Genomic DNA, 21,289 nt, shown 5'->3' with positions numbered 1-21,289 from the left:
AAGCAGCAGGGACACAATACAATAACAAATTCACAAATGCAGATATTAGCATATAAAACCAAGGAAAAACCTGATAACAAGCACAGTGATCTTGAACTTTTAACTGGATGGAATTTTAAAGGATGATAGTAGAAATAAAGTGCTGAGCTTTAAAGGGTCACGAAACACCAAAACACGTGTTGAGCTGTTGACAGTCATATATGTGTCCCACACTGCTAAAAACACTATTAGGACACCTATATTTCACTAAAAAGTGTAAATTGGTTGTTTTTGTGTTATTTCAAGCAAATTCGTACTTCCTGTTTGAAACGAATTTTTGAAGCTGCGTCACGGTCATGACATAATAGCGTGTATTCCAGCGTGCAGACTGGACGTCTGTGCCAGAGTGAGTCTTATTACGTCTTACAGTGTGCTGCATTAATGCATGAGTAAAGCTTGGTTCAAACCAATCAGCGCGCTCTATTGTGCACCTTTATTAATATTCATTACTGTCACAGTGTTTAGACGACAGAGACGCCACGTTGTGTTGGCAAAACAAGCGTGAAGTGTTGCTTTTATAGTTTGCTGCTGTTAAGTTTCGTTTTCATTTTCTCTCTGTGAGAGCTTATCTGGAGTCACGTGTGGATTAACAGTGTACGCGACGCGCGACAACAATAACTTACGTGTCGAAGGAGGAACATTGTTAACCTGAGAGCTGTTCTCATCTGCAAACGCTGAAATCTGGATTTGCTTGTAGTCTTCTCTTCATAAAGACGCGGCTCTAGTTGCTGGTGATTGTCCTGTCTCTACAGATTTGGTAAGTGAGTGACCAGCGCTCTTTGTTTATTCAGTTTGTTTGTATCGAATTAAGTTAATTATTGCACTGAGTGCAGAAATGTTAGCACCACATTTTGTGACCGGAATAACACACGCGGCTTTCTGACACTACCTGCCGTGTGCATCTAAGTTTCCGGGAAATGGGGAGGTTTTTTTTCTCTCATTCGCCGTGCGGTATCAAACATTGCATGAAAAATACAAGCTTGCAGCAGTTCCTCGAATCAAATATCTCGTTTGTCGCGAGAGACATTAATGAATTCCCTGAATGAAAGAGCCAAACTGCAGTTAAAGTTCAACATTTAATAATTTAGCAAATAATTCGACTACAGATGTCCATGTAGGTTAAACACCATCACTTTCTCCTGTCTGTGTGGTTGTGTATTTTGACTCTGAAACTCGCGCGTGCACAAATAGACACTCCCACACCATCCCACTTTAGTTCCTCCGACACTCCCCCCTAAACAGAGCTGGAAACGCCCACTTTTCTGACTTTTTCCAAAGTAGAGGTATGAAAACACCCTGCTGAAACGAGGGGGTTTCATGGCCCTTTAAGGTCTGCTGCGGATGATTCCAAGCATCAGCAGCAGAAAACTGAAAAGAGTAGCGACCAAATGAAGAGCGAACTTTGGGTATGCAAAGGGTAATAAAACTACTAGAGCGCATAATTCGACATGTTTCCTGAATATTAAGAAGTGACTGTAAATATAGCAGAGTTTTTCCAATAAGAGTTTTGTAAATGATCAGGAACCAATGAATTTGTCGACGTGATTGAACAGAAGACCAGTTTATTGAAGAATACAGTTGCCAGTGATGAGCATTAAATGGTGCACCAGTAACAAAACCAATTGCTGCATGGTATATAACATCCAGTTTGTGAAGCAGAGTTTTTGAAGCTGATCTGTAAATGAAATCCCCATAATATAGAATTGGCAATACTGTTCATTAGACCGAATGCTGCTTTGAAGAGTAAGTAAAGGAAGATGTTTCTGTAAAGAAAACCAATGCGGGCTTTCTGAGCAATTCATTTAAGTTGTAAATGTCAGTTTCCCATCTAACCAGATGCCAAGATATTTATGGCATTCAACATACTCGATCTCAGTGCCATCCAACGAGGAAGATTTAGGAGGAAATTATTAGATAATTATTTTCTTACTCAACATGAAGATTATTTTGCTTGTTTTAAGGAAAAACTCACTTATTTCGACTCATTATTTCTGAAATCAAGACAATAACTTTAGCTCGTTTAGAATATGCTTCTTGATTTAGGAATTATTAAATATTTGTAGTTGAAACAAGGCAAAAACTAATGCTCTAAGAAGAGCATTTTTGCAGCATACAAGTTGTACAAGGCTGTGCTTTAAATCAAAATATTGTCAAATGTGCATATGCAATATACAAAACCAAATGTGCATATTGCAATATACAGCCAAGCCCGAAATTACTCATAGCCCTGGACAATTCTGACTGAAAAGCTACTTTTATTCAACAAAAAGTTTTTTTTTCTTTTTTATGGAAATTAAAGAAAAAGAAAATTAGACGATGTACAAAAGGCATCATTGTGCAAAATTTTTTTTTGACACTTCTCAGCTTTTATTTACATTTATTTATTTTCTATTTGGCTTAGTCCCATTAAAAATCAGGGGTCACCAAAGTGGAATGAACCACTAACTATTCCAGCATATATTTTACGCAGCAGATGCTCTTCCAGCTGCAACCCATAACTGGGAAACATCCATATACACTCATTCACACACACACACACACTATGGTCAATTTAGCTTCCCAATTAACCTACACTACAATTTGGACTTGTGGGGGAAACCGGAGCACCCTGAGATAAACCCACGCCAACACGGTGAGAACATGCAAACTCCACACAGAAATGGCAACTGACCCAGTCGGGACTTGAACCAGCAACCTTCTTGCTGTGAGGCGATTGTGCTACCCACTGCACCACTGTGATGCCTTTTTCATTTACATTTGAACAAAAAGAATTTAAGTAAGAATTTGCCAGGGGTATGATTAATTTTGGGTTTACTGTATATATTGCAATGGTTCATAAAAAACGATTGATTTAATACAACTATATATTAATGACGGTGAATAAGTATCATGCAATTAAGCCATGTTAAAGGGACAGTTCCCTCAAAAATGAACATTTCCTCTAAATTTATTGACATCTGTAGTAAAAACAAACTAAAAACTTATGTGAAAGTCATTGAGCCCATTCCAACATTCTGAGTAAATAGCTGCGTTTCCACTATCGCTGCCTAAAGCGAACGAGCCAGGGCCAGTCTATTTTCTAAAAACAAATTTTCTAAAAACAAACACCGGAAGAGGTTTGAAATATTATTTATAAAGTATTTGGATACGATGATATTAATCAAATCGTGGAAAGAGGAAAAGGCGGCTGCACAAGTCTTTTCATTTAGGTCTGATCATTTAACTGATCATATCGCATTTTAGACTGATGATTGCAACAAGTGTTTGATGTTTTTTCTTTCATAGCGAACAGTGTTGTGCCTGAAAATAAATGTTTGCTGGGTCAGTATAACTACCCTAGCCAATATAATCTTGAATATAATGTAAGAGGGAATCTGATAATGACAAATGTCTGATTTTACCAGTGAATAAAAAGGTCTATAAAATGTTGTCAATGATAGATTACAAGAATATATCTAAAACATAATAATTCAACATCAGAATTATTATAAGTAGAACAGAATTATTTATAGAAACCAGTAGACCTACACATAATATTATTATTGTCGTTTTACCATTTGTTTAAGAATTAACAATAGTAATATTAACATTTATTTTACATCTACAGAATCGTAAGAACATCATGATCTTTATTTTAGGCAAAAAATTCCCATTTTAGCCAGAATCGTGCAGCTCTATGTTGGCTATTACATTTTTTTTTAAATATTGTATATCACAGATCCAATATCCGATTTAGCATACTATCACACATTTCATCACCATTGCACAGTCCTAATACACATGCTTTTAAAGCAATAGTTCACCCAGATAGTAGTGGCTGCAAACCTGTTTTCTTCTGTTGAACTCGATGGACGATATGCTGGAACCCATTGACATCATGAAATACTACAAGTTAATGCTTCTAGTTTAAAATATTTCTCAAAATATCTTTGTGTTCAACAGAAGAAGAGAAAACTCGGGTTTTTCACAAGTCAAGGGGGAGTAAATGATGACAGGTTATATATATTTAACAATAATAATATTAATATCAAGCATTGTTGGCCCAAACATACTCTTTTGTCTTCAGGAAAGCTCTGCTGTGGAGCCACCGTGCTGCTTCTCTGGTGAAGTTTTCTCTGTGCCTGCTCGATCTGTAGCTGCAAGTCCTGCTTCATTTTGTTCAGGTGTGAAGCTTTTTCTGCCAATTACAAAGTCATGAAAAAGTCAATGATGGCATAAAAAAGTTTGATTCTAAACTATAAAAGCAATTATGTTATATGCAATCAATAAAATAAGTCAAATTGTCTTAGTTAAGCTATTCAAGTTTTACTTGATAACTTGATCATTTTATTTTAAAAATGTGGACATATTTCAGATGGCTCAGTGGTTAGCAATTGGCCTCACAAAAAGAAGGCCACAGGTTTGAGTCCCTGCTGGGTCAGTTAGCGTTTCTGTGTGGAGTTTGCATGTTCTCCATGTGTTGGCATGGGTTTCCTCCGGGTGCTCCGGTTTCCCCCACAGTCCAAACACATGCGCTATAGGGGAATTGATGAACTAAATTGGCTGTAGTGTATGTAAGAATGAGTGTGTAAGGGTGTTTACCAGTACTGGGTTGCAGCTGGAAGGGCATCCGCTAAATCAGGGGTGTCAAACTCAATTCCTGGAGGACCGAAGCCCTGCACAGTTTAGTTCCAACCCTGCTCCAACACACTTACCTGTAGGTTTCAAACAAGCCTGAAGGACTCAATTAGTTTGATCAGGTGTGTTTAATTAGGGTTGGAAGTAAATTGTGCAGAGCTGCGGCCCTTTTGGAACTGAGTTTGACACCTGTGCGCTAAATATAACATGCTGAATAAGTTGACGGTTCATTCCACTGTGGCGACCCCTGATGAATAAAGAGACTAAGCGAAAAAAAAAATTGAATGAACGAATCAGGTAATTTTAACAAAACCATGATGATATTGATAATCCCAATAATTTTGATCGTGATAATCTTTAATATAATTTTTTTCTGACAACTGTTACGAGTATTGTAGTGTAGTCTAGGCTTGTGTGTGGTGTTTATTCCCCACTACATTTAAGCAGGCTAGGGTAACCCCACTGCTAAAGAAACCCAACCTGGACCATACGCTACTTGAAAACTACAGACCAGTATCCCTGCTTCCATTCATGGCCAAGATTCTGGAGAAAGTAGAAAGGCCACTCAACTGAGACTGCCCTGCTCTCGGTCGTGGAGGATCTCAGACTGGCTAAAGCAGACTCTAAATCATCAGTCCTCATCTTGCTGGATTTATCAGCTGCTTTTGACACTGTCAACCACCAGATCCTGCTATCTACGCTCGAGTCACTGGGCGTTGCGGGCACTGTTATACAATGGTTCAGATCTTACCTCTCTGACAGGTCATTCAGGGTGTCTTGGAGGGGAGAGGTGTCCAACCTACAGCATCTAAACACTGGGGTACCTCAAGGCTCTGTTCTTGGGCCACTTCTCTTCTCCATCTACACATCATCTCTAGGACCAGTCATCCAGAGACATGGATTCTCCTACCACTGCTATGCTGATGATACCCAGCTATACCTCTCTTTTCATCCTGATGATCCCTCGGTTCCAGCTCGTATCTCAGCCTGCCTGTTGGATATTTCACACTGGATGAAAGATCATCATCTTCAGCTGAACCTCGCAAAAACGGAAATGCTTGTAGTTTCTGCCAACCCGACTCTACACCATAACTTTTCAATCCAGATGGACAGGGCAACCATTACTGCATCCAAAATGGTGAAAAGCCTTGGAGTAACGATTGATGACCAACTAAACTTCTCTGACCACATTTCTAGAACTGCTCGATCGTGCAGATTTGCACTCTATAACATCAGAAAGATCCGACCCTTCTTATCTGAACATGTAGCTCAACTCCTTGTTCAATCTCTTGTTCTCTCCAAACTGGATTACTGCAACTCTCTACTAGCTGGGCTTCCAGCTAACTCTATCAAGCCTCTTCAACTGCTCCAGAATGCAGCAGCACGAGTCGTCTTCAATGAACCTAAACGAGCACATGTCACTCCGCTGCTAGTCCGTTTGCACTGGCTGCCAGTTGCTGCTCGCATCAAATTCAAAACTCTGATGTTTGCCTACAAAGTGACTTCTGGCCTAGCACCTTCATATCTGCACTCACTTCTGCAGATCTATGTGCCCTCCAGAAACTTGCGTTCTGTGAATGAACGTCGCCTCGTGGTTCCATCCCAAAGAGGGAAAAAATCACTTTCGCGAACGCTCACGCTCAATCTGCCCAGTTGGTGGAATGAACTCCCTAACTGCATCAGAACAGCAGAGTCACTCGCTATTTTCAAGAAACGACTAAAAACTCAACTATTTAGTCTCCACTTCACTTCCTAATCTGCAATTGCCTCTTTGAATATCACACTAACTGCACAAAAAAAAAAAAAAAAAAAAACCTACTAATACTTCCCTTCTTAGACTTTACAGACCTGAAACTTGCCTTTAGTACTTATTCATTGTTGCTCTTAGTTGTGTAAATTGCTTCCTTGTCCTCATTTGTAAGTCGCTTTGGATAAAAGCGTCTGCTAAATGACTAAATGTAAATATAAATGTTTCGCTCTCGCTCTCTCTCTCTTTCTCGCTCTAAGTATTCGCAGGTGCAGTGGATTACGTTGGGACGGATCATGATTGGCGGCGGCTATATAAACCTGCAGAGAACATGGGTTCGATGGCTCCCCGCTCTCTCTCGATTTCCCCGCCTGTATTCAGTGGAGAAAGTGATCCAATGAGTGTTTGCTTGTATCTCTTTGTGGCTTTGTGACATGCTGTTGTGATAATTTTTAACCGGCGATTGAAGTCCGGTTTTCTGTCTTCCTGTCGGGCTTGGAGCATGGTAGGGAGGTTTGGTGCCTTTTATTTGTTATTTTCGTTTTCTCCTGTGTTTGTTAGTAGGGAGGTAAGTTTTCTGTATTTTATTATTTGTTTTCTAGGGAAGTTTAATCTAATTTAGTTAGCTTGGTTTATTGTCATTTATTTTGGCTGAACCCCTCCTAATGTTATTTTTGCTCCTCATTTCTGTAAATAAATCATATTTTCTTGTTAATTCTCAGTGGTTGTGTTTTTGGTATATATTTGGTGGAGAGAGAGCGCGGGGGAACCAGGGATTAGATTTTTTATCCCTGTTATTTAGTACGTTTTGGTTAAATCTCTTTTTGATTAAGGATTTTTAATTTAATTCGTAACACAACATATCGAGAGGAGAGTTTAAATTAAACACTCAATAATGGTGTGGGTTTCCACCAGGTGCTCTGATTTCCCCCACAGCCATGATAATCCTTACGGTATTTAACATTTCACTCACTTAATATTTAGAGTAAAATGTCAGAGTCGTGATATATTGATATATTCATGCATTGCGAGTTCCTCAGACTTCAACAGAGTGTCTAAATCTTGATTCTTCTGTGGGTCGCGTCTATCAAATCTGAGCTTTATTTTGTATTTTATATTGGCTTGGAGGCAGCCTTTTTTCCAAAAACAAGACATCATTTCTTATCCCATATCATGTGTCTAGTATGTCTCTTGATTTAAGATTTGTTTTTTGATATTTGGTAGAGGTGTGAACCTATACTGGTCTCACGGTTCGGTTACAATTATCATGCCTTCGATTCGGTTCAATTCGATATCTCGGTGCATTATATTTGTATGTTATATTTTAGGGGGGAGGCTTTAACAAGCTGTCTATATAAACACACAGACACAGCACCACACTGTCTCTCATTCACACACATACACAAACATAGACAGCACCAAACAAACAAACAAACACACACACACACACACACTTCAGCCCTCGCAACAGGGAGAGCTCGCGCTGAGCGGAGCAGAAAAACGAAAAAAAAAAAAAAAAAAACGAAAAAAAAAGAAGCACTTTTCTGACGGTCCCTTACTGAGAGCTCCTCTTAGCACGAGTTCTCCCGGCTAAACACATATTGCGAGGGCTTAAACGGAGTAGTGCTCGTAATGTCGATCGGAAAAAAAGAAAGACAGCTGTGAAACATAACCAGCTTTGTCTTTTTGTAGGAAACACCCTTTAGATCTTTTTAGGGTAAGAGGTTTTTGAGTTATTGCCGTCTATAACTGAATGTGTGTCAGGAATATCGAAAACAAAACCAACTGAACCGCGCTCATTTCTGGCGCCACCCTGCCTATGCCACGGGCCGGCCCTGAGTTGGCTCCTGAGTATTGTAAATACTCGCGCTCACCTCCCTCGCGACAGAGCGCATAGGAGATAAATGACGTCACTACATAATAACCGGTTATGATTATTACTGAACCGATACCTTATTGTCCGCGTCTGCATCGCGGTGCACCGAAGACACAATTAATTTTGACACCCCTAATATTTGGATTGAAAACAGGACACAACTACTAAGTCAGTTTTTTTCATTTAATTATTATACTCATAACAGCTCAGGGATGTTTTGATGCCAACGTGTTTGTGCACTTTCTAAAGAAATCCTAAACAAATAAACAAAAAATGTTAACAGAACATTTAAGGTAACAAGAACTAGAAAAAAGTAACATGTTTAAAGTTCATTTAACCGCAGAGGCACAGGAGACCCAACAGGCCACATCCTCTACCAGATCTTTTTTGTCAGACACCCACATAAAAATACACTATAGTAATTTATAGTAAATGTAACAGACGTTATGAAGAGTTATCTTACATTTCTTTACGTTTAAGGATCACTTTACTTCTATTGTTTGTGGGGGACTTTTATTTTGACAAGAAATCCCTTTTTCAGAGGAAAAAAGAAATGATGAGAGAAAAGTATACAGTAGATAGCAGACGTTTCATAATGGTTTAACAGAGCTTGCACTAAAAAGGGCAGTTTCTAAGTTTATTCAGTAACACCCCCCCCCCCCCCCCCCCCCGAAAAGGCTTAAGGTTTGTATGATTGTATACTGTTAGTTAGAAATACATATTTTGTGAAAATATCGAAGAATGTTGATGTATATCTTTGTATTGGTTTGCTCAGCTCTTATGGTGATTTCAGAAGAAAAGGAATGTTAATAAAGATTCTTGAAACATCAGTAAAGCTTCAGCCATTCACACGGGGCTTCAGCGTCAACGCTTGACTGAAGTCGGGGCTGAAGCGATCATCATAGAAGCATCAGCCAATGAAATTCGGTCAGCAATAGGCCACTGTCTAGCTGGTGTATTTGCATACAGCGATCTGATTGGCTGACGCTTCTGTCGGCGCTTAAAATTAAGCAAGTCTCAACTTCTGCAGTGAGCAATGCCTCTGAAGCGGCGCCGACGGATCCACAATGCAGTTTGGCAACGCCTGACGTTATCCATTCAAAGTGAATGGGAAGCGTTGACGCTGACGCCCCGTGTAAATGAGGCGTAATCGGATGGGGTCTGCTACAGTAAACACTATAGAGTTTTTAACCATACTGATACCTTCAGAAGAGATTGGATGATGAAAGAGGCTGTGCAATCAGTGCAATGTTGCTAACACTGGTTTTTATGTATAGGTGATATATATTGCATCACCAAAAATGATTGAGGTCATGCGTTGTGCGATTAGTCATTATAATGATTATTGTGACAGGCCCAGTCACATTCAAAAAAAATTTGGTTTCAGTACTGGTAATATCAATAGTCTGAAACCATAAGACCAATAGTCAGTACATTTTTTGTATAACACCATAAACTAATGTAATTACAATTTTAATTCAAGCACTTTCAAGAACCTGTTTGTTTTTAAGTACTTTCCAGGCCTTGATTTTGTATGTCTGAAATTCAAGTATTTTTAAGAAGTGTTCAAGATTACAGTTATTTGTTCAAGATTACATTTATTTGTTCAAGATTACATTTATTTTATTTTTTTGCTGTAAGAACGGTGCCCGGGTCATATTCAACATTTTCAACTGTTTAGTCAACAGGAGGGTGATCACTCCAGGTATGGATGTACCTCTCATTGCCTTGTAGTAGCGCTGCGCACGGAGCTCCTCGATGCTGAACTCTACGTCTCCTTGGTAAATCTGATCTTTGCTGTACATGATCTCCAGATTATCCTCCCTTTGACCCCTGAGCCCTTCTTGAGTCTGGCTTTTCTGGAACGGGGCCACAGCCTCCACCGGGATGCCCAGAGCACTTTGGACACAAACAAACACTTCTGAATATATTAGGCATGGGCTGGTATAAGATCCTGAAGGTATGATAACCTTCCCTGAAAAACTGATGTCTGCAAAATTGTTGCAAACAATTTATATGCACAAAACAAATGATTCAAAGATGATTCCTTGGATTTACCCAACTTTAAGTTAAGTAGTTGTAAACAATTTATTTGGGTTGAAATTAACTAAACAAATTAAGTTGAACAATACTAAATTTAATTTGATTGTTTAAATTCAACCCATATAAATTGTTTGCAACGATTTTGAAGAGAATTTTTTTCAGTGTGTGTTGAATTTAAACAAATTAAATGTAGTAATTTTCAACTTAATTTCATTCTTTCATTCATTTTCTTGTCGGCTTAGTCCCTTTATTAATCCGGGGTCACCACAGCGGAATAAACCGCCAACTTATCCAGCAAGATTTTACGCAGCGGATGCCCTTCCAGCCGCAACCCATCTCTGGAAAACATCCACACACAAACTGACAGCAAAGAACTAAAGTATCCAAAATATAGCAATTTCTGGCTCGGGTGTCAAGGTAAAACCATACATATCAGAAAACCATTTAAATGTCACACCAGAAATCATAACGTTTTGGAAACGTCCAAATTGAGATGGGTCAGGAAGCCTTCAGACTTACACCGGTTACATGTAGGGGAAATGGTGGGAAAAATTCTGTGTAATTTAGATTTGAGTAGTGCAGTATATGCATTACTTTAAATTGAATTAACTGATGTCTGGAATTAATAGAACAATACTGAATTCTACTGAGGCTTTCCTCCCATGTATCAGAGTCAATCTGTATACCCAACTCCTCTTCCCAAGCATTCTTCAAATGAATAGTAGAGTAGCTCAGTTCTCGAGAAAACACACATACAAAACCTGAAATTAAATGTTTGGAATCAGGTGAGCCCGATAGTAGCCTGTAAACCTTTCCTTCATCTGGCAGCGATTCAAAATTGGGTAATGCATGACTTACATAATTTCCAATCTGTAAATGTCGAAAGAAGTGTGTTGCGGGGAGAAAAACCTTCTCTTTTAGTTGAGAAAATGAGGCAAAATGTATTAACACACAAGTCCTCCAGGGTAACTATACCTTGGGGGGGGGGGGGGGGGGGGGCTGATGCATGATTACGATATTTAGCACTATTTAATTGACTGTGAAATATGTTGTAATTGGCAGCTAATGTTTTTACCATTTTAGAATTTGCAAGGAACATTTTTCTAAAATATTATTATTAAAGTCTGAATGTATGAATATAAAACCAACTTTACCTCATTTTATAAACAACTATCCTTGTCTTTTTTTAAATCTACTTCAAATGTTCACTATCTATCTATCTATCTATCTATCTATCTATCTATCTATCTATCTATCTATCTATCTACACAAACATACATAACACAAACACATATTACATAAACAATCTTAATTACATTGTTTTGCTTAACGTTGTATTAGTTGGGTGTTTTCAGAACAAAATATTAAACAGGACACATATTTCGTACGGAATAAAAACTAAACAAAATAAAAGCTGTATTATTTATTTTTATTTCATTTATTTTGGGTTAGTCCAGATTAAAAAATATACTAAATGCTTTAAACTAGCTGATCTTCCCTATAAAGTACCTCAAACCAGTGTCATTTTAATAATAACTTGACAACGTACTTGACAAGACGTTAACTTAAAGCAACATGATCATTTATTTCAGAAGCTTTAGTATTTATTTCTTACCTCCAAGTGTGTGAAGACAGTTCATCCATCTTCAGGCCCTGAGATTTTTCAAGTCTTACAGCCATCCTGAGCGAAGGTTTCTGCCATTTAATTAATTCAACAAACAATGAATGTTAGTTGTGCTCACTGATCTTTATAGAACACAGGGTTTTAGATCAGTGGTTGTAATGCCAATGCTTGAATAGCAAGCGTTAATATTTATTTACTGTCAGTCTACAGCATTAAGGTAAAGTTGGTTTCATACTTGCACATTCGTTCAGTGATAGATCAACACATTGTTTACCATGGTACTTTGAATATTCGGACTGAAATCACATGCAAGTATGACTTGAAAACATTAGCACTATTCAGTAGACTGTGAACACTGTTGTTCTTTGATGGATGTTGGCTGATAATATGGTTTCACAATTTAGAATGTGTAATTAATAACGTTACTCTTCTGAGATTATATTATTCATGAAAAAGACTGAATGTGCGAATTTAAAATTAACTTTACCTCAATATCTACAGCTGTTTGCTACAGCTAACGCTAACAAACACTTTCAAGTAATCCAAACATTATAAAGTTATTTGCCGCTCATGTACACTTAAAAGTCGTTAATGATGACAACGACACCTCATCATAACATATTCTTGCTAACTGTTAACTTCACAAAAGCAACGCATGCTATCTGTAATGCTAATTCAAGCGTTAATACTCATTCACAGCGGTCCGCTACAGCTAACGCTAATATAAAACACTTTTAAATAATCAAAACGCTATATATGCCACTCGCATACATTCACAAATTGTTGAAATGGCAAATGTACCTCATTAAATATTCTTGCTAACTTCAACAAAGCGCTGACAGCGGTGGTGTTGTTGTTGAGTGACTCGAGGTTTAATTTCAAATCGTATCACGTGACTGTGTCGTACGAACTGACGCGCTTCGGGGGCGTCGCACAAACAGCGCACGCAATACGTTGATACGTCACAGTACGTTAGCTTGCCAATTTTACGTTATTTTTGATCGTTTTCGGTAAAATATTTCATGAAGAAGAACTTAAGTACAATTATGTAGGACTGGGATTGATAAAAGAATAACAGCGAGTTCGGAAGCGGTTTAAACCAACGTGAAATAAAATGGTAAGTTATGGCTAGGTTTTTTTAATGTTAATTCAGATTTTTTATTTGACTATTTCTGTGATTAAGCAAGAACAACGGCTTTATATTTGTTTCTTCCTTGCTCATACTTCTGGTTAGCTCTTTAAATATGACTAATATGATATATTACTACATTTATTGAAGAATTTCTATACAAAACATTTCTGTATCATAGCTCTGTATCAATATGGTAATGTAATGTTATCAAAGTTAAACGTATTCCATATAACCCTTCCAGCTGCAACCCATTACTGGGAAACACCCATACACTCTCACATTCACACACTCACTCATACACTACAGTAAATTTACATCATCCAATTCCCCTATTCACCTTATTCTCCGCCGACGAGCGGGCGCAGCTATTTAAAACTTTTTGGCTCGAGACTTCCGGTCTCATTCACTTCCATTCATATTTTGACGTTAAAAACTGCTCGTTACGCTGCTTGATATTGCAATTTGATATTTTCTTATTATATTATTCTACTTGGCCTGTTTAGTTATGCAAACATTTGTTTGTAGAGCAAGTAGTTTGACCATTTTTTGCCGTTCATAATTCCGCATTTTAGAATAAGGTCAAAAGCGCAAGTGTTTGGACTAAGGGGGAAACCGGAGAACCCAGAGGAATGGGGAGAACATGCAAACTCCACAGAGAAAGGCCAACTGACCCAGCCAGGACTCGAACCAGTGACTGTCTTGCTGTGAGGCGACAGTGCTAACCACTGAGCCACCGTGCTGCCCAACAATGAAGATTATTACAATGATTCTCTTTGTTACTCATTTTCTTTTCAGCTTAGTCCCTTTATTAATCTGGGGTCGCCACAGTGGAATGAACCACCTCTTTGTTAAAGTTAGTTAATAAAAATAAGTTGTTCATTGTAAGTACAGCACATTAACTAAAGTTAACAACCATGAATTTTGATTTTAACATTGAATTAGTAAATGTTGAACTATGATAGTGACGCGGTGGCACAGTGGGTAGAACTGTCACCTCACAGCAAGAAGATCGCTGGTATGAGCCTCAGCTTGGTCAGTTGGTATTTCTGTGTGGAGTTTGCATGTTCTCCCCGTGTTGGTGGGGGTTTTGTCCGGGTGCTCCGGTTTCCCCCACAAGTCCAAAGATTTGTGGTACAGGTGAATTGTGTAAGCCAGTGGTGTCCAAACTTGGTCCTGGAGGGCCGGTGTCCTGGAGAGTTTAGCTCCAACCCTAATCGAACACACCTGAACAAGCTAATCAAACTCTTAGTCGATGTACTAGAAACTTTCTGCAGGTGTTTTAAAGCAAGTTGGAGCTAAACTCAGCAAGACACCGGTTTATACATGCCAGATGTAGGCTAAATTGGCTGTAGTGTGTGTGTGTGTGTGTGTGTGTGTGTGAATGAGAGTGTATGGATGTTTTCCAGTGATGGGTTGCAGCTGAAAGGGCATCCACTGCATGAAACATATGCTGGATAGGTTGGTGGTTCATTCCGCTGTGGCAACCCCAGATTAATAAAGGGACTAAGCTGAAAAGAAAATGAATGGTGATGGTCACAATAAAAGTCTGCCGAAAAATGCATCCCTCATTCACCACTATAAGCATTAATCTGTTTTGGTAATCTTTAAAGGGCACCTAGGTTACCCCTTTTTTCAGATTCAATATAAGTCTTTTGCGTCTCTAGAATGTGTATATAAAGTTTCAGATCAAAATACCCATCAGATTTTTCATTATACCTTTTACAAGATGCTATTTTTTTTACTGATTTCCAGCAGGGGGTGGTTTTGTCGTACTGTGCCTTTAAGCCGAGTTCTGCCCGCCCACTTTTTCTACATGCCTCCTCCCTCAGCTGCATCAGACAACAGACAGACTTAAAGGAAGAAGGTCTCACGTAGCGTTTGTGAGATACTACAGTAAGAACTAACCTTTACTAATCAGTATTGTGAAGTTGCATTAATGAGTCACACACAATACACACACACACACACACACACACACAGATACACACGCAGGCAGGCAGGCAGGCAGGCAGACAGACAGAGCACGCTTAGCTTAGTTAAGGCTAACCTCAAGTACTGTGTGGATATCTGTTATGCTAATGTACAAAATAAACCTGATTTAACTTCCACAAACCGGGATTGAAGCGTCTTCTTTTATAATTGTTCTGACACGCGGCTGTGCTCATGAAGTAAAGCTGAAGTAAAACGCTGTAATTAATTACACACATGCTCTGTTTTAAAACACTTTAAACATGTGAAACTTACTCTTAATCACATTTGATGATGATTGCTGATCCTAGCGAAAAGAACAGAGCTTTTATTCCCGGTTGCTTTGCGTATGTCTGCCTGGTCTTGTTGACATATACACGTGACTACCGGAACATGTTAATGCGCGCAGCTGTCAATCAATTCGATGGGCGGGGGGATCGCACACCTACGTAATGGTGCGATCGATTTGAAAACAGCTCCAATTGGCCGACCCTTTTATTGTAGTTAAATTGAAAAAAAGGACTGGGTGTGTTCATATCACCCCAGTATGACGGTCTATACACTATACCAACACACAGATCTGTCCAAACAGCTTGAAAAGTAGATTTTTTACCATAGGTGCCCTTTAAATCTGCCTATATGCTTCTGGAAGGGCAGTGGAGAAGAAATGACTACGGCCAATTTAGCTTACCCGATTCACCTGTACTGCATGTCTTTGGACTTGTGGGGGGAACCGGAGCACCCGGAGAAAACCAATGTGAACACGGGGAGAACATGCAAACTCCACACAGAAACGCCAACTGACCCAGCTGAGGTTCGAACCAGCAACCTACTTGCTAGGAGGCGATTGTGCTTCCTATTGCGCCACCGTGACACCCCCAAAAGTAATTTCTTTATATTTTTATTATATACATTTATATGGATAAAAAACACACATCTCAAAATAAAAAAGTGTATAGCTTGCTGTAGAATATGTCTTGGAGAAGATAACAATAAGAAGAGCCATGTTTATAAGTAGAGTATATCCATTTATTGTCATTACAGATTGAACTTGACAAGAAATATTTCAGGGAATTTTAATAATACTTTCATACACAACAGAAAAGCTACATACATTTTTAAAAACGAAGTGGATCTGTGAGCTGAGCTGAGCACATATCAAAGTAATGATGTCAGCTAATCGTTGAAGTTTAATGAATCCTTAAAATATCAATAATAATCGTCGATTATTTTAATGGTAATTGCTCTTAATTCACTCTCATACTCCACAAGCACTGATGGAGCTGTGAAATTGAAAGAACACTCGAGCAAAAACTTTCTGTCTGGTGAATCATAATCAGACTCGGCTGATATCGCTGTACTTGAATTGAACCAACGGGAGTAAATCTGGCCATTATATAAAGATGTTTTATTAATATAGCCAAATCCTTCACCTCTATGTTCAAAATCATCATGATCTGGCTGAGTCAAGAAGAAGTCGACAGCTGCCATTAAGGTGCTCAGGGGAATAATTGTAGTTTTACCGAGAGCAGTGTGTTTCACTGCAACTTCTTCTCTTCTATATTTGTGTGTGTAGTTTGAATCAATGTCCAGCAAATAATAAATACGGTTAAAATTTCCCTCTAAGATCACTTGGTCATTCATATCGAAGCTCAGCTTGTTGTTTCTATAATCATAGTATCCATTTGCAGAGGCTTTCACATTCGATTTCAGACCCGCCACATTCACACTGATGTTTGCATCACTATCCAGAGTTCCCTTAAGAGCGCCACCATCAGGCAGTGTAGAATTGGTGGTTACTTGGGATGTAGACTCAACAGTGATGGAAGACAAATATGCATTCATCTTTAAGGTATTCTCAGCATCTCCACCTCCACGTGAGTCTGGATGATCAAAGCTGTACTTGATCTTCAAGTTTGACAAAGCCTTCAGATGAGTTTTCGTGTCAGCAGAAAGCTGATGATCGGCTTCGATTGAGAATATCGTCAGATTAATCTTCGCAATTGTGTCTGCGACCAAAACCACCTCATAGTTGTCCTGCAGGGTCACTGAGCTGTTATGTGAGCCCCCAATCTGGGAATTGTCCAAAAATAAAGTCGAGGCCAGTTTTAGTCCACTTTCTGTGGTAATGATAGTGGCTCCATATAGTTTGGCTCTCAATTGCTGAAATGCAGATGTAGCCGTGCCACTAATGCGCATTAAGTAATCATTGGGATAAACACCAGCGTTAGCATTGAGGTTGAGAATGGAGGATGTTAAAGACACTTCAGAGACTAAGTTGCCCAATGAAGGAACAACAACAGCCAAACCATCCAAATCACCTAAAACAGTGGTAGTCTTCTGGTAGACAAGTTTGGCGTTTAGATCGGTGGCTTGGTTATTTGTTGTAAAGTCATGCCATATGCCACTTTCATCCTTTAAATATTCAACTACGGCCTTTTTAAAAACAAATGGCACAAACTGCACTGCATTATTAAGGATGCCAAAGCTATTCACACCAGCGTAAACACCAATTTCAGCATTATTATTGTTGGCTGTTAAGTTATGGCTGTACTTATAATGATTTATCTGGGCGACTGCAATAGTGCTGACTTCTTGTAAGTCAGAGTTGACAATAACAGTGTAGTCATTCTGGAGATCAACACTGGTTATTAAAAACTCATAAAGGTCAGTCTTGGCATTTCCCTTGTTCTGAAACTCAACTGCGATCTCACGTGGACAGATGATCACGCTAGCTGTATTAGACAGAACTACACTGACCACTCCATCAAACTCGGTCTCATGGTTTCCACTGATTTTTACATCCATGTCATTGATGGAGGCATTCCCAGAAGCAACCAGCAAGTTCTTCTTGATATATGGTGACTTTGTTTCAGCAAAGACATTGAATTTAAGGTAGCTTAGAGCTACGGCATCAGCGTCAACATCGACATTCATTTCCATCTGCAAAGCAGAACTATCAGTGTGGCCTTTAAGTCTCAGCTTGGCAGCGCTAAGACCCATGGTAAAAAGTAGATCACTGTCATGGGTGCCTTCATCAGAGAAGTCTTCAAGGGTAAATTTGCCAATTCCTGTATTTAGAACTTTTAAAATCACTGCAGCGTTATTCTGATACACTGCTACAGCCTTCGAAGCAAGGGTAACTTCACTTGACAGAGAGTGCAAAGGGATGTTAACCTGGTTCTTATAAGATGTGTCCAGAGAAAGGGATGAAAAATCAGGACCTTTAGTGATCGACGCATTCAGAGTCAAAGACGCACTTTGGTCTAAAGTCAAATAAGAGTGTGTTATCTTAAGAGTTTCAGACACCGATACAGGGGTCATCTCAGGAATGGAGATCTGCATGGTGTAGTCTATATTATAATTCAAAACCTCAAGACTTGCAGAGATTCCTTTAGATTTGATGACACCTGCGAATTGAGGATGTGTTGCTGAAACATTCTTGAACTCTGCAGATGTGTTTAGGCTGTAAACAGGGCTGGTGAATCTGATCTCGCCATGCATTTTTTCAAAACAGGGTAGTTGATAGGATTTAGTACTTGCAGGAATCTGAAGCTTCGTGTGACCTTGGGGTTTGAGTAAGCTAAGAAGTAATTTGACATCCTCAATGATTAAAAACATCAAAGCGTTAATGTGCTTGGTCAGCATTCGGTCAACATTTTCAATCAACATACCATTTGCAGTCAATTGCTTGAAATTACTCAATGCTTCAGTGATTTGACTGATCATATCACTCAATTGCTTCTCATATACACCCAGTTTTAATGGATATTCTTGATATAGAGCTATTGAAGCACGTTGGAATTGTTCAGCTCTTCTTCCAAAATTCATATTAGACACAAAGTTACTAACATGCTTAGGTAAGCTTAGGTAAGCTAGGTAAGCTAAAGTTTCCTCTATGCTTGAATATGTTAGTATTACGCTGGAAGGAACTAGACCCAAACTGTCAACGAAAGGCAGGTAAATTGAATGCATTTGATTGTTTTTATCATACTTTAGGAAGGCAGAGACTGCAAAGTCCTGATGATCATCATCAGCAGTGTTTAACAGATTGGTGAACACTTTTCCAGATCCTTCCAGCCCAAACTGAGCTGGAGTATTGTATGCATTGATTTCTTGATTGATTGCATGTTTGTTTACTTTAACCTTTACAGCCACTTTAGCCCTTTGTTCAGACGGGTTTAGGAGAAGTTCAGATTTGCTCCTAAATTCTGATTCAACTTCTACACCATAGAAACCGTATGTTTCAACAAGGGTTGAGATCTTGCATTCATGAGAATGAGTAATGGATTCTGGGTCTATTTTTAGATGCATTTTTGTGTTAAAATCTTCTCTGTAATGTCCATGATTGTATACATTTTCACTACCATTAGCAGCAAAGTTAAAATTAAAACTGAATGGGACAGTTGTACCACGAGTGTTTGTTTCAACATTTAAGATCCTGGAGTTGAAGCGTAAAATATTCTCGATTCTGCCTAAAAGTCCATTAATCTTCATTTCGGTGTTGTGGTCAATGCTCGCTCCTATGAACTTTCCATTGGTTTTGCATTGAAGAGTTGCAGTTAGTTTTTTGTAGATGATCTCAAAGGTGTTTTTAACCTTCTCCTGACTTAAAATACTCTGCAGCGTGGTTGTCCCACTGGATGTCAAGCCATCTTTATTGAAGTTCAGGATGGCATTGTGTGCAGCTCTGTGTCCCATTAGTTTAGCCGAGGCATCACTTTTAATAGCCAGTCCGTTGATGTCCAGTTCTCCAGTGACTATCGAGTAAATACGTTCTTGAGATAAATCACCAGAGGTCTCGATCTTAACACTGATTGCTTTAGCATCAGCTTTGGTTTCAGCTGTGTTTTCGATCTTCAGTCCAAATCCTTGTGCTTTTGTATAATAACTTAAACCAATCTGTGATTCATTGATGGCAACTTTAGCAGTGTTTGTTAGAATGTCATCAAATGCTGAGGTGGTGGACAAAACGATCAATTCTCGATTAGCAAAAGCCACAGAAAAGGAGTTTTGAGCCTGAAGAAGCTTTGAATCTACTTTCAGTAAGGAGTCAATCTTTGCTTCTTGTTTGGATGGGATAAGCAAAACTGATTGTTTTAGATTTCCTGATCCATAGATTGAACCAGCCTTGAAGGATCCTTCCAGGTTCCCATCTCCAGAAATTTGCCCAGCATCACCTTCAAATATTGCATTATGCTCCACGGACATTTGCTCTGCAACAAGACTAGTAACCTCAAGCTTGCTTTTAGATTTCACACTCAGTTTTGCTGCAGATTGCACTTCTTCTTCAACACTGATGGTGGCATTGAAAAACTTGTGTTCAATCACTGTTTTCATGCTAGCTTTTAGAGAATCGCCAGATGTGGCCTCAGCTAGAGCAGATCCTGTGGAATAAGTCAGGAATCAATCAACCAAATCAAATGAGTTCAATACATTAATTATCATGTGGTACTTTAAAAGGAGCATATGATGTTTCTAAAAAGAACATTATTCGGTTCTGATGATCATTACACAGAAGTGCACAATGAATTTCAATATACACATGTTAAACTAACAAAAGATAGAGGTAAAGAGACCTTATGGCTCTTTGGGGGGAAGAGGTCAGGGGGATACATTTATAGTCCGTCGTTACCAGAGTTAGCATATATTAGGAGTGGTTGCTCTCTGACTGGTTGTAAGCACTAATAAATATTGTTCCCTGATTTGTCAAGTCCTGATTTAGTGATCATTACACAACCGATAGACAGGGGACAGTACACTAGACCATACAGATGCTGGCACATGCACATGCCCAGTGAGCGTGAAGGGTCACATGTGTTTTAGACAGTTTAGCACGAACAGCAACAGTTTTTTCAGAAATGTAGTAAAAATGCCAATTCGTCAAATTGACCAGAGGAGAGTGCTTCAGAGACATCAATGTAAGAGAGGCAAGAGGGGAGGGCTCCATGCTAAGCTAAAAGCCCATGCTAGTTGACCACCACTACCCAGCCTTCTACTAGCTAATGTGCGAATTCTGGAAAACAAACTGTACGAGCTAAAAATCAGGCTTACGACACAACAGGAAATAAGAGAATGCTGCTCTCTGATTTTCCCCAAAACCTGGCTTTCAGAGAACATCACAGATTCTGTCATTCAACTACAGGCCCAGACCGAACAGCAGCCTCCGGTAAGGGGAAAGGGGGAGGAGGTGTTTGTTTTATCCACAACAATTTGGTGTGAAGATGTATGGACTGCTAATAA

The 21,289-nt window shown here is 39.0% G+C and overlaps 2 protein-coding genes and 2 long non-coding RNA genes across 27 annotated transcripts in view; 1 reads left to right on the top strand and 3 right to left on the bottom strand.

Moving 5' to 3' along the window:
* The window catches only part of bub1ba (BUB1 mitotic checkpoint serine/threonine kinase Ba), a 42,597-nt gene extending 29,764 nt beyond the window's left edge, over nucleotides 1–12,833 (bottom strand). For all 24 annotated transcript variants that reach the window (XR_015518937.1, XM_087298775.1, XM_087298778.1 and 21 more), the window contains exons 1-4: nucleotides 12,748–12,833; nucleotides 11,938–12,017; nucleotides 9,997–10,178; nucleotides 4,092–4,216 (exon numbers count right to left, since the gene is read on the bottom strand). Coding sequence is in view for 19 of the 24 variants with exons in the window: in XM_087298775.1 (XP_087154901.1) it covers nucleotides 4,092–4,216; nucleotides 9,997–10,178; nucleotides 11,938–12,002 (372 nt within the window). In the remaining 5 variants the exon portion in view is untranslated. The remainder of the gene's footprint in view (nucleotides 1–4,091; nucleotides 4,217–9,996; nucleotides 10,179–11,937; nucleotides 12,018–12,747) is intronic.
* Nucleotides 1–21,289, top strand: part of LOC147839505 (uncharacterized) — a 109,741-nt gene that overhangs the window by 22,711 nt on the left and 65,741 nt on the right. The window lies entirely within an intron of this gene.
* Nucleotides 1–21,289, bottom strand: part of LOC147839507 (uncharacterized) — a 519,823-nt gene that overhangs the window by 471,410 nt on the left and 27,124 nt on the right. The window lies entirely within an intron of this gene.
* apobb.2 (apolipoprotein Bb, tandem duplicate 2) overlaps nucleotides 16,054–21,289 on the bottom strand; it is a 29,563-nt gene continuing 24,327 nt past the window's right edge. Inside the window, exon 23 of the mRNA XM_087298614.1 lies at nucleotides 16,054–20,433. Within this exon, the coding sequence (XP_087154740.1) occupies nucleotides 16,256–20,433 (4,178 nt within the window). The 3' untranslated portion in view covers nucleotides 16,054–16,255. The remainder of the gene's footprint in view (nucleotides 20,434–21,289) is intronic.

The sequence above is a fragment of the Danio rerio genome, chromosome 20 (genome assembly GCF_052040795.2).
Source record: "Danio rerio strain M-AB ecotype USA chromosome 20, GRCz13ab, whole genome shotgun sequence".
Taxonomy (NCBI): domain Eukaryota; kingdom Metazoa; phylum Chordata; class Actinopteri; order Cypriniformes; family Danionidae; genus Danio; species Danio rerio.
This window is presented reverse-complemented; position numbering and strand designations above follow the sequence as displayed.